This window comes from Corvus cornix, chromosome Z, assembly GCF_000738735.6.
Source record: "Corvus cornix cornix isolate S_Up_H32 chromosome Z, ASM73873v5, whole genome shotgun sequence".
Lineage (NCBI taxonomy): Eukaryota > Metazoa > Chordata > Aves > Passeriformes > Corvidae > Corvus > Corvus cornix.
This window is the reverse complement of record NC_046357.1, coordinates 729167-745393: the sequence shown is the minus strand read 5'-3', so window position 1 is coordinate 745393 and position 16227 is coordinate 729167. Positions and strand designations below refer to the sequence as shown.

General features: G+C 51.9%; 2 protein-coding genes across 2 annotated transcripts in view; both read left to right on the top strand.

The window, feature by feature from the left end:
- ME2 (malic enzyme 2) overlaps window positions 1-5723 on the top strand; it is a 34603-nt gene extending 28880 nt beyond the window's left edge. Inside the window, exons 15-16 of the mRNA XM_039567105.1 lie at window positions 117-215; window positions 567-5723. Coding sequence (XP_039423039.1) covers window positions 117-215; window positions 567-716 — 249 coding nt within the window. The 3' untranslated portion in view covers window positions 717-5723. The remainder of the gene's footprint in view (window positions 1-116; window positions 216-566) is intronic.
- A 1872-nt stretch (window positions 5724-7595) lies between these two features.
- Window positions 7596-12695, top strand: ELAC1 (elaC ribonuclease Z 1). The gene is given in 5 exon segments (XM_039567622.1): window positions 7596-7801; window positions 8773-8948; window positions 10318-10785; window positions 11492-11704; window positions 11707-12695. Coding segments are annotated over 5 exon segments (1131 nt in total). The 5' UTR covers window positions 7596-7775; the 3' UTR covers window positions 11955-12695.
- Window positions 12696-16227: the final 3532 nt, after the last annotated feature.

The following is a 16227-nucleotide window of genomic DNA, read 5'->3' as shown; positions in this document are numbered from 1 at the left end:
CTTTGGGAACACTCTGGCACTAAGAGCGCTGCAGCTTGATTCTCTCAGGTGTTCCAGCATGTCATTAGTCACTTTTGGGGCACAGTAAATGAAAAGTGTTTGTTTTTCTAACTCAGGCATTGGCAGAACAGTTGACAGATGAAGAGCTTGCGCAAGGAAGACTTTACCCTCCGCTGTCCAATATCAGGGAAGTTTCTATTTATATTGCTGTCAAGGTGAGTGTGAAACATGAAATTGCACTGTACTAAAAGTGGTTTATGTGTACATTAACCTGCAGCATTGCACGGTATGACCCTTGAACACGAGGTGCTTGGGCACAAAACACCCGGTTCTTTGTGCCTGCAGTAACAGGCGCTTATAAAAACGTTCCGTTCTTTGGGTGCTTCAGCTTGGCAGTGGCGATGGGCCGGAACAATGCCCCTCTGGTTCCTGAAGTTAGGTTTTCAGATCCTAGCTAAGCCGTTTGGGGGCTGTAAGGAGGCGCTGGTGTTCCCACCGCTGTTGCGTGAGTGGTGAGCGCTGTGTCCGTGCAGCAGGCGCAGAGCAGTGCTGGTTTCGCTCCCCAGGTGATGGAGTTCCTGTACGCCAACAACATGGCTTTCCACTACCCCGAGCCCGCCAACAAGAACCACTACATCCGCTCCAAGGTCTGGACCTACGAGTACGAGTCCTTCATGCCGGATGTGTACGACTGGCCCGAGTCCAAGGTGCACTGATGCACCGCGGCATCGCACTCCTCAGGCAGTTCCTTCTACTCTGCAGGGATCCCTTTCTCAGACCAACTTCAATAATGATCTTTGACTCCTCTAATTTATTTGCGCTCATTTCATTGCCCTTTCCCTCCCCCCCCCCCCTTATACTCTGTTTTTCACCTGTTTTCTCCCAAGTACCTGACAAACTGTATGGATGGTGGCATCTGCCACAGGGATGAGAGAGCCCTCCAAAATGAATTTAAATAATGACATTGCATTTCTAGCTTAGAGCCAGCACCACACTGAAGAATTCCATTTGGGATATTTTAGCTACATGCATTTGATGATGAACTATAGCTCTCTAATCACTCTAATCTGCTGATTTCCAGAATGACTTATTTCTGCCTTTAATAATCAGTCTTGTGATTGTCCTAGTGTTGTCACGCTGCATTAGCTGAGACATCGAGGGAGACCACTTGTCAAAAAAAAAAAGTATAAAAAAAGGACAGTTAAAGACAACTTTAAGGGTCTGATGGGCTTTCTCTTTTGTTTAATGTTTAGAGATGCCCATGTCCAGACATCCTTGTGGCATTGGCTGCTGTTTCCTTGAGGAGCAGCGAGATGTACACTTGCGGAGCCTGCAGCAAAGTTTGCAGTTTTGTTTTCATCACTCCATGAAATCTGTTCTCAGGAAAAATGTGAACTAGTTCAAATTATCCTTGGGAAGCCTGAAAATAATATTAATCACTTAGTAGCTTTTAGAAACAAGGCCACGCTGCTGCAGGAAGAGTTTTACCGGGTAAAGGTAGGACCTGAAGTAATTTATGGAAATCTTTTAGAGATTTTACACAATGGACTGCAAGATGATGTACCAAAGGATTTTTACTTAATTTTTAAATTTTTCGAGATTCCATTTCTTCTATGCCAGGTTGTTTTCTCCCTTGCATCTCCTTGTTCTCATGAAAAGACTCTTGTGTGATGTTTTATGACATTGCTGACTCGAGAGCCCCGAAGTGGACTCACTTCCAACAAGCACCCCGTAGGCAGCTGATGGAGCTGGAACAGAAGTGGTTGTCAGGCAGCTATTTACCCGAGTCTGACTGAACCTTTCCTGTGGTCTCAGTCCCCTGTACTCAGGGGCTCAAAAGATGCAGTGCCTACAACCTCTGTATTGATCTCTCCAACTTACTCCATTTACAGGTCTAGTTTGTCAGCATCCTTGTGTGCAAACAGAAATTTCCAGTTGAGTTTCTCCTTGCCAGGGGTAGTACTGCCCGTTTGCTGCAGACACCGCAGTGTACGTTCCCTCTGATTCCACTGGGACGAGGCTGAAGTGCCCTCCTCACTCTGCAGGGGCAGGCAAGGACACCAGTGATGGCCACAGGCTGTGACTTCCCTGAACGTGGTCTCTGCAGCGAGAACAGCGATATGTCAGGAACAGCAATAAAGATACTGAGCTGTTCCACGGGTCGCTGCATCACGGCAGGGGAAGGACAGCAGTAAATAAATAGATACATAGATGGCTGTGCCAGGGCCGTTCTGCAAACGTGAAGCCAAAACCCAAAGAGATAAAGTAAAGCTTGCTCAGGATGTAGCCATGGCAAGCACTGCTCTCCTATCCTCAGTTAGATAGGAAGATGCAGCCTCCACAGAACAGGCCAGGACAGAGCCGGGACAATGGTCTCGGTGCCCCCTTAGGCGCCTACAGCCTCATCTCTGGCTTCAAAATTACATTCATACAAAGAACAGTAAACTTTGGGAAGGCTCTGCCCAAGTGGGAAAGAAGACTGATTATATAAACACAGAAAACAGTGTCGTGGGGAAAAAACTGTGGTGTTCAAGCTGTGGTAAAGTGTTGTGTGGTGGGGCTCGAAGTGTTGCGCCGCTCGGTCGGGCGGTGTGCACGGACAGGAACTTGCACTTGCAAGTACGTGTACAAAAGACGCCAACACACACGTAGGATGTTTTTACAAGGAGTGCTTTTTTCATCTATTTTTGCTATGCCTTGTTTTTTTGTATTTAAATTAGTGATCTTACTGGGAAAAAAAAAAAGGAATTATTTATTCAATGTATGAATTATCTTTGCCTTTTGAAAATTCAGCTCTATCTGAAGCCTGCTGTGTTGTGCCAGTGGAGTTCTGCATCGTAGGATTCCAGTGTACTGGGAGCACACACTCCCTCCCTTCTGCCAACAGTCCAGTCAGACAGATGAGTAACAAAAACACCCAATGCCCCCATCTCATGTCCCAGCTAAGAGCGATCAGAGGCAGGGGCTCCGTCCCTAGCTCTGGGAAATAGGAAATAAAGATCCACGTCCACCCCTTCAGTGTGATTACTTTATTTTCAGGCAAGGATGGCAGCTGTTGTGTGTAACCAGTGGCCATTGGTAGCACTCAGGAGCAGCTGGAGCTCGGGAAAGCAGCGTGGCTCCTGCTCCGGGCAGGGGTGATCCCGGTTCCCGAAGGGAGCTCCCGCGGGGGGATCCGCCGTGGCTGCCGTCGGGCTGAGGGAAGGTGCCTGTTCTGCGCAGTCCTTTCCCTTCCTGGCACGGGCTCCCTGCCGTCTTTAAGCAGATGCCAAGAGGGATTGTTGGGAGCTGGCGGGCAGCGGGATTTTCCCAAGTAATGTTTCTGTAAATCCCACTGCACGGGCGAGGGCAGAGCGGTGCTCGGCAGCCCCGCGGGCTGCAGCGAGGAGCAGCGCGGCGCTGCGGGGCTGTGCTGGAGCTCAGCAGTCTGTCCCCCGTCTGTGCCATCACTGCAGCTGGGTGGTGCCGCTCCGACCTGCTCCCTGCCCTCGCTCCTGGGCTTTGTCTGGCCAGGCTCTGTGCATCCGTGTAGCTCGCAGTGTGGACGCGGTGGGATTTTCCTTCTGACGTGCAGCCACTGTTTCCTGTTGGCAGCAGGTAACCTGTCAGCTCTCAAGAGTTTTAAGTCCATTTTCACTCCCTCTTTCATCTTCTCCAGAATTTTTTTTTTTTTTTTTGGATACATAGAATTTTAAGATACATAGATTCATGTTCAGTTTTTCTTCAGGTACAATTAATCCTTGAACTAATTACAACTGCTAATCTTGCTGCCTAGTAGGGAACCACAGTTTCCTTTTTCATATTCTACTTAACATGATTTTTGTCTGTTTGCTGGCTTCCTCAAAATATTTACTGATCCTTACCTGTACAGAAAATTCTCCCAGACAGTATGCAAAGGGAAACAGGTGTCACCAAGGATGCATTTTGTAATGTTACACAGTGTAAGTTAAAAAAACACATCACCTAAAGCACCACCAGTGTTGCAGCTTGTCACACCGCCCTGGTGACTTGCCCTCCACATGGTATGAAAGACCGCCTTCCATGTCTCCCTGGGGTGTGCAGAACCCTTCTGAGAGGATCAGGAACTTCCACCGAGGTCAGTCTTTCCCAGGATTTGTCCAACGCTTGCCTCCTTAAAACCAACAGGAGCAGGACTGAGCCTCTTGGCAGCAGCCAGTAGAAATGTTTAGGGGATAGTAAAGGTAGCTAATGAAGCACAGCCTTTCTTTATCAAATACGTGTGTTTTTGTTCAAAGATGTTACAAGGGTTTGTGTGTTCCTGAAGCCTCTGCCCAGGTGCCAACGTGACGTGTAGAAGTCTGTGGAAATGTTGTGTCTGATAGATTTTAACCCCCAGTGTGACCCGTGGCACGAGTTCTCGGTTACGTTTGTGAACAGTGGTGCATCCTCATCTGTTGTGTTTGTTTTCCAAGCCTCAAACAAAGCGGCACTGTACCTGCAGAGTGGTGTGTAACAGGTTTCCTGTGGTAGGTGCGTGTCTTCCTCCTGTACTGTTGTTTCCAGCACGCTGTTTTATGGGGATAAAGTAACTCTGTCACACTCCTCTGGTAGTACCTGCGAAGATGAACCGTACACCTTTTAGTTTCTCCTTAGCAGCCCTTCGTGGTGACTGTTCTGTGGGAGAGTGGGGATCACTGCTGTACAGGTCCAACCCTGTGTTTTAGTTCAGCTGACTCTGGGCCCCAGGCAGCCCAGGCTGTTTTTCACTGGCTCAGGGCTCTCTGGGCTGCAGAGGTGCAGAGCTGAGCTCCTCTGCCAGTCACAGAGAGGTACCTGCAGACTCTCAGAGCAGAGTGTAAGAACGGTTTGGATGCTGTCTCACTGCCTTGAAGAAACCACTATCATTTCTGGACTCTTTAGGATGATACATACTGCTACCCCATCCCGTAACAGCCACGTGCAGCAGGCAGGGACTGGTGTTACATGGAATGCTGGAGCAAGGAGGAGATCCAGAGCAAAGCTCTGATTGCACTGGCTTGGCAGCTGAATCTGAGCAAAGCAATTCAGCTGCTGCTGCTGCGGCTGCAGGGACCTCTAACTCTGTGTGGACCTCCCCTGCCCTCCCTACCTGCTCCCAAGAGCCGCAGTGATGTGGTATCAGCACTCTCGGGGCGAGCAGCGAGGACAGCACAGCTCCGAACCTGCGCTGCCCCGCCGCTTCCCGGCCGCAGCGCTCCGTGGTGATGGCACTGACCCACGGAGCTGGTGGCACCACGGGCTGTGGCTGCAGCTGGAGGAAAGAGTTCTGTCATCAGACATCCTGCTCCTGCTGCGGGAGCCCTGTGCTGGGCACTCGTGTTCCCCAAACTCGCCAGCTCTCCACGTACCATTGACTTTGGCTCATCCGTCCTTCAAGTAGATCTTTCCTATATAGGAATTTTTATAGGAATAAAAATACTCTTAGGACTGAAGATGGCTGGTTTGTCAACAAAACAGCAAAATAATCTACATTTATTTCTGTCTTACGCATATCTCCCTTACGCAAATCAATGTAAGCCTGCCGGGGCGCTTGTGAGAACAGCTCCAGCCTGATGTGTGCAGGGCTGGCCGTGCCTGGGAGGGTCATTGCTCAGCTGAAACTAAAACTGTATGTAAAATGTGAAATGGTTGGGAGTTTCTTCCTACTTTATAATGTTGTAACTCTATTGAAATGTGTGTTCCGGTCTTCTATTTTCTTAGTAAAACGCATTCCCTTTGCCTAAGTCGTGCCTGATGTTCTTTATTCTGAAAAAAAAAAATGCTTGACCTATCCAGGATTGGAACAAGTCCCTTTGCCAAGGGGCTTTGTAAATGGTTGGATGTGATGATCTTTAAGGTCTTTTCATAGAATCAGGGAATCAGAGGATGGTTTGAGTTGGAAGGGAACCTTAATGACCATCCAGTGCCACCCCCTGCCATGGGCAGAGACACCTTCCACTGTCCCAGGCTGCTCCCAGCCCCAGTGTCCAGCCTGGCCTTGGGCACTGCCAGGGATCCAGGGGCAGCCACAGCTGCTCTGGGCACCCTGTGCCAGGGCCTGCCCCACCCTCACAGACAGCAATTCCTTCCCAATATCCCATCCAGCCCTGCCCTCTGGCACTGGGAAGCCATTCCCTGTGTCCTGTCCCTCCAGGCCTTGGCCCCAGTCCCTCTGCAGCTCTCCTGGAGCCCCTTTAGGCCCTGCCAGGGGCTCTGAGCTCTCCCTGGAGCCTTCTCTTGTGCAGCTGAACACCCCCAGCTGTCCCAGGCTGGCTGCAGAGCAGAGGGGCTCCAGCCCTGGAGCATCTCGGTGGCCTCCTCTGGACTGGCTGCAGCAGCTCCAGGTCCTTGTGCTGTTGTTCCCCAGGGCTGGGGCAGCTCTGCAGGTGGGGTCTCCCCTGAGCGGGGCAGAGGGGCAGAATCCCCCTGCCCTGCTGCCCACGCTGGGGATCAGCCCAGGGCACGGGGGGTTCAGGTCCAGCTCTCCCCCACAGCACCCCCAGGTCCTTCTCCCAGGGCTGCTCCAGCTGCTCATCCCAGCCTGGATTGATCCCGGGGGTCACCTTGGCCCAAGTGCAGCTCCAGCACTTGGTCTTTTTCGATATAATCAATTCCAAGAAGCAATTTACTCTCCCCTATTTCCCGCACCCGAGAGCCCGGGCCGCGGGGCGGGCTCTGCCCTCACGGCCCCTCCCGCCGCCCGCCCCCGCCCGCCCCTCGCCGGCCTCGCCTGACGCCGCCGGGGGAGGTAGGCCGGGAGCGGGCCGGACCGGGCTGGGGCCGGGCCTGGAGCGGGGCTGGGGCCGGGCCTGGAGCGGGGCGGGCCTGGCCGAGCCCCGGTACCCCATCCCCGAGTCCCCGGGCCCCCGCTCTGTGTCCCGCATGCCCCGAGCCCGGGCCGGGAAACGCGGGCGGAGCCGGGGTTGGCTGAGGGGAGGTCGGTCCCGGCAGCGCCTAAAGGGGCTCCAGGAGAGCTGCAGAGGGACTGGGGACAAGGCATGGAGGGACAGGACCCAGGGAATGGCTTCCCAGTGCCAGAGGGCAGGGCTGGATGGGATATTGGGCAGGAATTGCTGTCTGTGAGGGTGGGCAGGCCCTGGCCCAGGGTGCCCAGAGCAGCTGTGGCTGCCCCTGGATCCCTGGCAGTGCCCAAGGCCAGGCTGGATGGGGCTTGGAGCAGCCTGGGACAGTGGAAGGTGTCCCTGCCCATGGCAGGGGGTGGAATGTAAGTATTTTCAAGGTTCCTTCCAACCCAAACCATTCAATTCTTGTATGATTCCATGGTTTTACACAAAAGAAAAGGCAAATGCAAATATTTGCATTTGCAAAGTGTTTATTTCCGCTTCTGGGGGTGTGATGGACATTAATCATTGCTCCCCCTGAGCCCCCAAGGTCAGGTTGCACCTTGGCGTGCTTCGGAGGACCCTGCAAGCCCACCAGGGAAGAGAGTGCTTCGTTTTAAAATTCCAGAATCGCAGAATGGTTTGGGTTAGAGGGGCCTCAGAGCCCATCCAGTTCCTCCCCTGCCATGGGCAGGGACACCTTCCACTGCCCCAGGCTACTCCAAGCCCCATCCAGCCTGGCCTTGGACACTGCCAGGGATCCAGGGGCAGCCGCAGCTGCTCTGGGCACCCTGGGCCAGGGCCTCCCCACCCTCACAGGGAAAAAAGAAATGGAAGGTTGTGGAAACTCCTCTAAAAACAACTAAACGTGAGAAATCTTTTGAAAGATGTTAAGGCACCTGGAGCTTTAAATTCTCCTGAAGACAAGACAGGAACAAATTCTGGGAAGACTTAATGCTGGAGAGAGCACACTCCATGAGGTGAGGGGGCACCGCATGGTTGTCCTCAGGGACATTCTGCTCCTGGCGCAGTTTTCCAGAGGCTGTCTGGCCCCTGCAAACCAGCCAGGCTCCTCATTTAGACATTATCACTGATACATCAACAACTAGGGTACAGATATTTAGGGTGAAACAGGTGTTCCCTGGCCTGTGCCCTCGGGTCACTCCCACCTCTCGTGGTCTCCAAACTTGTTCTGAGGGAAGTGACCCTTCCCTCTCCGTGTTTCTGGGCTGCCCGCTCCCGAAATCCGGGGCTGCTGTTGGAATGTCAGCAGAGACTGGCGATAGTCATTCTGAAAGGGCTCCTGGAGGGAAGGCTCGTGCAGGAAAACTCAACATTTAAACAGAGCTCAGAGGAAATAAAATAACAGTGGGACTGGAGATCAGAGCTGTTCCAGCTGGATAGGGGTGTTTTCCCTGGTAATCCACAAAGGCCTTGTGCTTGGGCCGTGTGCTTGCAATCTTCCACCGACATGAAAAGGAAATCTCTGCTGGTAAATAATGTGTTGTCATACCATGCTCCAGGGAGGTTTTATTTTTATGTTTTAAGGGAAAGGGAGTTTGATCCTCACACTGAACTGTGGAGGATGCCTTCATTTAAAACAAAAAAGTTTGTTGGTTTCCCTGTGTAAAGACATCAAATCACAGAATCTCCTGAGCTGGAAGGGACCCACCAGGATCATCCATTCCAGCCCCTGGCCCTGCACACACACCCCAAAATCCCACCCTGGGCATCCCTGGCAGCGCTGTCCCAACGCTCCTGGAGCTCTGGCAGCCTCGGGGCCGTACCCGTTCCCTGGGGAGCCTGGGCAGTGCCCAGCACCCTCTGGGGGAAGAACCTTTCCCTGATCTCCAACCTAAACCTCCCTGGCACAGCTCCAGTCTGTGCTGTCCCTGTCTCAGGGAGCAGAGATCAGCACCTGACGCCCCGCAGCTCCAGATCTCTCTTGCAGGTGCCTTCCCAGCCTCGGGATGTCTCTGGATATCACCTTCCTGGGCACGGGCTCAGCCTACCCCTCCCCAGCCCGGGGAGCGTCGGCGCTGGTGCTGCGCAGGGAAGGGCAGTGCTGGCTCTTCGACTGCGGGGAGGGGACGCAGACACAGCTCATGAGGAGCCACCTCAGAGCAGGTTGGTGCTGTGGGAAGGCGTTTTGGTGAGGGAGGGGGAGAGGTTTCGTGAGGTTAAACGAAGTGCTTTGTCCTCGTTGGAGCACCTCGTGGTGTTTGAATGCGGAGGAACAAGCGCGAGCACCGGAGGGGGCTGCTTTGGGCGGCAGCTGCCGTGTTACAGCACGGATACTGCAACGCTGCTGCTGAACCTGCTCTGCAGCAATCCCTGATTGCCCCTTGGTGGAGAACTGCCTTCCAGAACCAAGCTTCCCTGAGTTAATGTCTCGGGCTTGGCACCACAGAGCAGCTTGGAGCAGGAGCGCTGTGTTGTTCGTCTGGAGGCTGCTCTAAGCGAAACCTGCCACCAGTCTTCCTGTGGGTAAATGTTTCTTTTCAAGCGGGGCTGTGTGTATTTGGGGTAACTTCCACTTTTTGGCAAGTAAATCAGAAATAAAGCTCACCTCCAGTCACTCCTTTCACAGTCCGCAGTGGCAGGAGCTGACTCTGTCTCCCCAGTAATGAATTGTGAGTTACAAACAGAACAGGATCCTGCTCCTCCAAGCTCTGAAGCTATCAGGGAATTTAATGACAGGTAGATAGACTAATTTCTATGAAATTAACTGATTTTTAATAAATTCATCTTAAAACAAAAGGAGATTCTGTCACTCCTCTGGCTCGGTCCCAGCAGGTGCTGGAGGAAGTGTCTTGCCGTGTGGAAGTGGGAACTCAGCAGAGGAGATGGAGGCAGCTCGATTAAAGTACACGTGTCTGCAGTGAGAGAAGGTCCTGGGCTCTTCCAACCCAGCAAGGGCAGGGGTGACACAGCTCAGGCACGAAAGGAAGCCCAGCCATTTCCAGTGCAGCTTGTCACTCGTTTCAAACAAACCAGTCAGGAACGGTGGCCTTCTTGCCTCTTAGGAAACTCCGAAATCAAAACTACATGCTGGTTTGGGTTTTTTTTTAAATTTTGTTCATTTCACGTGGTAGAGTCAAAAGGAGGAGCAACACAAATTCCACATTGTGTTCCTCATTAGTCTGCAGTTTCCCTGTAGGATTTAAGCTCAGAGTCTTCCTAGCACTTCTTTGCATCTCACGTGGCAGATGTCAGCAGCCGGTCCCATTCCGTGCTTGTAGATTACCTGGCTTAGAAGGAACTCAAGCTTGCATCTCTGCAGCCTTCTCTTGGCAAATCAAAATAAACCTTGTGTGGAAGGGATGGGGAAAAAACACCTTTTGGGTTGGGATTTGTTTGTTAAACACTGGCTTTATTTTAATTTCCCTCCCTGCTTATTTCAAACGTCTTGCCAAACAGTGATCATTTCCAAGTTGTTGCACAGTTTATTTTCCTGTCTTTCCCTGGTTTTATCTTTTCCTGTTCTGATCAACAGCCAGAATTACCAAGATTTTCATAACTCATCTTCACGGCGACCACTTCTTTGGACTTCCTGGGCTGCTGTGCACGCTCAGCCTCCAGAGTAACGCTGACCCCAACAAGCCACCTGTGGATATTTATGGGCCCTTGGGACTACGGAGCTTCCTGTGGAGGAGTCTGGAGCTGTCCCACTCACAGCTCCTCTTTCCCTACACTGTCCACGAGCTCGTCCCTACGCCGGACCAGTGCCCCGCAGAAGAATTCAAGGACTTTTCTGGCTTGGACAGAGACGAGGCAACTCGCCAGGGACCTCCAGGGAGAGTTCTGCACCTGGATCCAGGAGAAGACTCCTACTTGCTGGTGGAGGATGAGCAGCTGGTTGTGAGAGCGTTCCGCCTCTTCCACCGCATCCCCTCCTTCGGCTTCGTGCTGGAAGAGAAGCCCCGGCCTGGGAGGCTCAACGTGCAGAAACTGAAAGACCTTGGTAACGACTGTGACTTATTTCTCCTCTTTTTACTTCTTTTATGACCACCTTCCTACGAGTTCTAGCAAAGCAGAGCTGCTGTCTCTGCCCGTGGTCTGTTTTAATTCAGTTTTCCATTTTCTGTCGAAGGCATTTTGGGGGCTGACCCCCGTGCAGCACTCTGAGCTGGTGTGTAACACGGGTGCCAGGTAATACCACAGACCATTTCCATGCTGGGAAGAGCAAACAAGTTCAGGTGCCAAAGTTTAAACAGCTCAGCGTGGCTGTCAGGAAAACAATGGCCAGTGTATTTGTGTCACTTTATTGACTTTAATATGAAGAATATAAGTGGGGGGTTTTTATATAGTTTCCCTCAGCAGCTGTGGCTGCCCCTGGATCCCTGGAAGTGTCCAAGGCCAGGCTGGAATCACCTGGGACAGTGGAAGGTGTCCCTGCCCCATGGATGAGCTTTGAGGTCCCTTCCAACCCAAGCCATCCTAGGATTCTGTGATTTTCTTCAGACACCCGTCCTGCTAGTGTTACAAGCTCTTAATTTGTATGAAAAATGTGAAATACCAATTGATTTTTATATTGAGGTTGTGCTTTTTTTCAGTGAGATAGCTTTATATCTAGCACATCTCAAGTGACGTCCTTCCAAAGCTGACACTCACATAATTATACCATAATTAACATCATACTTACGGGCTCTCCTGCCTTTACCTACCAGGAGTCCAGCCGGGTCCCTTGTATGGGAAACTGAAGAGTGGGACTGCAGTTGTTCTAGAAAATGGAGCAACAATTTCTCCTGCTGACGTCTTGGAAGCGCCCATTCCTGGCAGGAAGATCTGCGTCCTGGGCGACTGCTCGGGGGCGCCGGGGGCCGGCGCGGCGCGGCTGTGCCGCGAGGCAGACGTGCTGGTGCACGAGGCCACACTGGACGACACCAGCAGGACAAGGCCCGGGAGCACGGGCACAGCACACCCGCAATGGCTTCGGAATTCGCGCAGCTGTGTGGGGCCAAGAAGCTGGTGTTGACTCACTTCAGCCAGAGGTACAAACCCGCTGGCCAGGGAGGGCAGGGCGACGCGGACGTCACCCTGCTGAAGAGGCAGGCAGAGTCCGCGCTGCGTGGCCAAGAAGTGACGCTGGCTGAGGACTTCATGACAATAGAAATTCCACTGAAAAAGTGATAACGGTGGTGCCAGCGAGCTGTCTGCGGGCACGGGGAGCGGGGCGGCGCTGGAGGGAGCGCTGCTGCTGCTGCTGCTGCTGCTGCTGGCTGCTGCTGCTGCTGCTGCTGTCCCAACCAGCTCTGCTCCGTGGAGTGCAGGAGTCGCTGCAAACTGCACCGAGTTGTGCTGCTTTCGTAAAGCAGGAGGAAAGGATGGTCCAGCACCTGGAACCTGGGATGAATTCCTAAGTGACAGACACCCAGCCTGCCCAGAACAAGTGAATTCCCAAGTGATGGACACCCAGCCTGCCCAGAACAAGTGAATTCCCAAGTGACAGACACCCAGCCTGCCCAGAACAAGTGAATTCCCAAGTGACAGACACCCAGCCTGCCCAGAACACAAACAGCCCGAGCCTCCCCAGCCCGGGGCCTTTCCTCAGGCACAGACTCCTGGGGCACAGCACGGGGTTGTTTGGCTCAATGTGCCCCTCAGGAGGGCTCCTCTGCGTGGCATTTCTGGCGTCTTGCCCGCTAAAAACCTCTGGATAACATCTCTGTCAGACCAGTGCACAGGATTTTGGCACTGTTACTGATTTGTGTGTGAGGGGATGCCAAAATTAATAAAGCATTGGGAGCTCTGCCAAGTGTTTGTAACTGGGGGTGTTCTGTGCTCAAGGACAGGAGCTCTTCTAATTCTCCACCTGCATGTGAAGTTTTCTCATAAATAAATGGAGTTTTTAGGCTTCCTGTCAGAAGTGAATGACTCTTTAACAATTTGATCCATTCAGAGCTCTAAAGCACAGCACTGAATTTGCATACCCAGTGAAGTTTTGGAGGTATGCTCTGGCAGCCTCTGGCCAGATGGCAAATAGTCTCCCTTAGACTGTTCCTGCAAAAGCATTTTAAAAGATAAATTATCCTGATAGAAGCACATTTGTGTCTGCAGAAATACTCCTATGGGGGAATTTCACCTGCACATACTCAGTCTGTTTCTGCCATGAATTTATTCCTTCAGTTAAGGGATACATAGACTCAGCTTTTATCTCCCATTCTTCCCACTTCAAACTCGAAGCTGGTGTTTCCCAAATTTTAGCTGGATTTGCTGATCCAAAGTAACACCAGTGGTCTTGAAAAACGTGCCCCAAGTATCCCCTGGGATGTAATCCTGGAAGCTGAAACACTTGGTAGCTGTCTAACCAGCACTGAACACTCTGTCAGGTTTGCGGGCAGCTGCCAGAGCCTGTGCTGGTACTCCTGCAGCTGTAATTCAGCAAAGGCTTCAAAGAAAATCAAAAGGAGTGTGATTCCCCAGTGTCTGGCTAAACAGATCAGGATGAGTTCCACAGGTTATCCCTGTCCTTCAGACAGACTCTGTCTTGCCCGTGTTCACGCTAAATCCAAGCAGAATTACACCAGCGTTAATATTTTTGCTTCAAATGTGCTGCAGATGCAGAGGGATTCATTGATTTCTTAAAAAAACGGTACTGGGAAGAGTCGCAGGCTTGAAGAACATGACTTGTGGAGCAGAAACGCGCTGGTCTCTTATGTTTTCTCCCAGAAACAGTGTGTAAAACAGGCAGAGTATATGGATCATGCAGTAACATGTTCCATCTCCCCACAAGTTGTCTGTCTTTCCTTTGACAGCAACTGATGGCAGGTGCAGAGACCTTGGTACCACACTCTATTTTGAGTAGCCAGAAGCTGGGCAGACTCCAGCTGTTCTGAGTTTCATACAGGGAAAGAACAACTTTGTTGTCCTGGCCCACGCTGCTGCATCTGTTTCCTCACTGGAACAACCAAAAACTCCTGTTTTTAAGCCCATCCACAGCTGTCACAGGAAATTCAGGGCACAGCTCCAGGCCTTTGATTTAGGGTCCCAATCCTGGGTAAGAAGGGGTCATTTTGGGTAAAGGACAGCGAGAGTATCAAACTGGAGCAACAGCTCAGGTCCTCTCCAAGCACCAGGTCTGTAACTTGCTTCACAATTGACACATTAGTGGATTTTAGTGGAATTTACCCTGTAGGGGCGTGGAGGAGGAAGGGCTCCTTTGCCCCGAACCGAGCGGCGAAGCTGAAGGCTGCGAGGTCTGTGCTCAAGGGCAGATGGCACGCTGCTGGGTTACAGAATGATTGCTTCTGGCTGTGCCAGTGGGTCAGAGGACACTCAGTGCTGGAGCCATGTAAAATCTCTGTACTTCCAATTCAATGTACTCTAGGGCTTGGAAACAAGTTACGGGTGCCTCTTCTTTAGCAGACCCATGTGTCCTTGCTTACCATGCTCCACTCTCCTAAGTCTGGATCCTAAATTACTTCATAAGTCTGACCGCTAATGAAACCTGAATTAAAGTAATGAGAACGTGTGTGCCAGCAAGGAAAAGCCAGGACCATAAATTGCCTATTTTCTCAATGAGTTTATCTTTCCATTCATCATTTGTTGGTCAGCAGAGTGCAAAATTCCTTTGCATTCAAATGTATCTCCCTGAGAGTTTCATCTGTCAGCAGACAAGGACTCTGCTCTGGTCCTGGAGGGACCATGAGGGAGTTTTAACAAGTTCTGGGTATGTAAAGGAAGATTTAAAAAAAAAAAAAAAATTTTTAAGCTTTGAATAACTTATTTTAAACATTCTTCTGCCTTCCTGGAAGAGTTCCTCTAAGTTTAGTTCCATTTTTTGTAGCTGTTACCAGTGGAAGGACTTGTTAAAACTGCAGAAGCAGCGTTTTGCGACATGGGAAAGGGGAAGAGGGAGGAAATGAGAACGAGAAGAGTTTTGTAAGAGCAGAGACGCTCCTCGCTGGAAGGATGAGCGCTGATCAGAGGGAGGGAGGGTGAACATCCCCTCTGCTGAGGTCTGCAGGAGATGCTGACAGGGAAGGTCCCTGCAGCACAGGAACAGCCGGCTGCTCCCATCTGGTGCTTCTGTGTTGGGGATGGAGAGCCCGAGCCTGGGTCTGGGTTCTAGATCCAGGATCTGGGAAGGGAAATGTGGCTGTGGATGTTCTAGCCTCTCCCTACGGCCCACGGCAGGACTCTCCAGCTGCCAGTTCCGAATAAACACAGTCCTCGTTGGGAAGCATTTTTATTTTTATTTGTTTTAAACAGACTTTAAAAAGGATTGGCCCTTACCGAATTACGCTCGTCTGTAAGGAAAAGCACGTTAATTGTTCACCTGGGGTGGTTTGGTTCCAGAAACCAGTTTTCTGGTGAGGTGGGAGGACTGGCCCGGGTCTCACGGAGATCAGTGGTTTGGCACACGGTCACCGGGACAGCGTGATGGGTTTGTTATTATCAATAAAAACACCCTGATTGGCACCTTGAGGTAGAACAAGTCGCAGGAATTTGATGGAAGCGTTTTGGGAAGCAGGGTGGGGACACAGTAAATGTTTTGTGAACCGAGGAACAGACACATCCACAAACACAGAGAGCTGTGCCGGTGCCCACAGTACTTTGGGACACGCAGCTCACACCCTGTCGGATTTAATACGAGTAGTTAACGTTAATTTAGTTAATTTAGTTCAACATTTGTGCTGTGGAGGGGGGTCAGTCACACTGCCCCGCAGCCCTGCTGCAGAGTCACCCCACATATTCAGCAAAAATACATTGCATTTTTCAGGGGATAAGGTATTTCAGACACCTTTTTCCATTCTGTTTTGTATTCAAATGGTGGCTCAACACCGCAAAGGCAGGAAGATGTAACATTCTGGCTCTAAAATATCTTTTCAGCTGAGTTCCTTCGGGGAATTTGCTTTTGCCAGGTGAGGAGACGTGCAGAGGGAAAGCAGCTGAGCTTGCAGGGCTGTCCTGGGGCTGCTGGGCTCTCAGTTTCTGCAAGTCCAACCCCGTGCCCTGGGCTGATCCCCAGCGTGGGCAGCAGGGCAGGGGGATTCTGCCCCTCTGCCCCGCTCAGGGGAGACCCCACCTGCAGAGCTGCCCCAGCCCTGGGGAACAACAGCACAAGGACCTGGAGCTGCTGCAGCCAGTCCAGAGGAGGCCACCGAGATGCTCCAGGGCTGGAGCCCCTCTGCTCTGCAGCCAGCCTGGGACAGCTGGGGTGTTCAGCTGCACAAGAGAAGGCTCCAGGGAGAGCTCAGAGCCCCTGGCAGGGCCTAAAGGGGCTCCAGGAGAGCTGCAGAGGGACTGGGGCCAAGGCCTGGAGGGACAGGACCCAGGGAATGGCTTCCCAGTGCCAGAGGGCAGGGCTGGATGGGATATTGGGCAGGAATTGCTGTCTGTGAGGGTGGGCAGGCCCTGGCACAGGGTGCCCAGAGCAGCTGTGGCTGCCCCTGGATCCCTG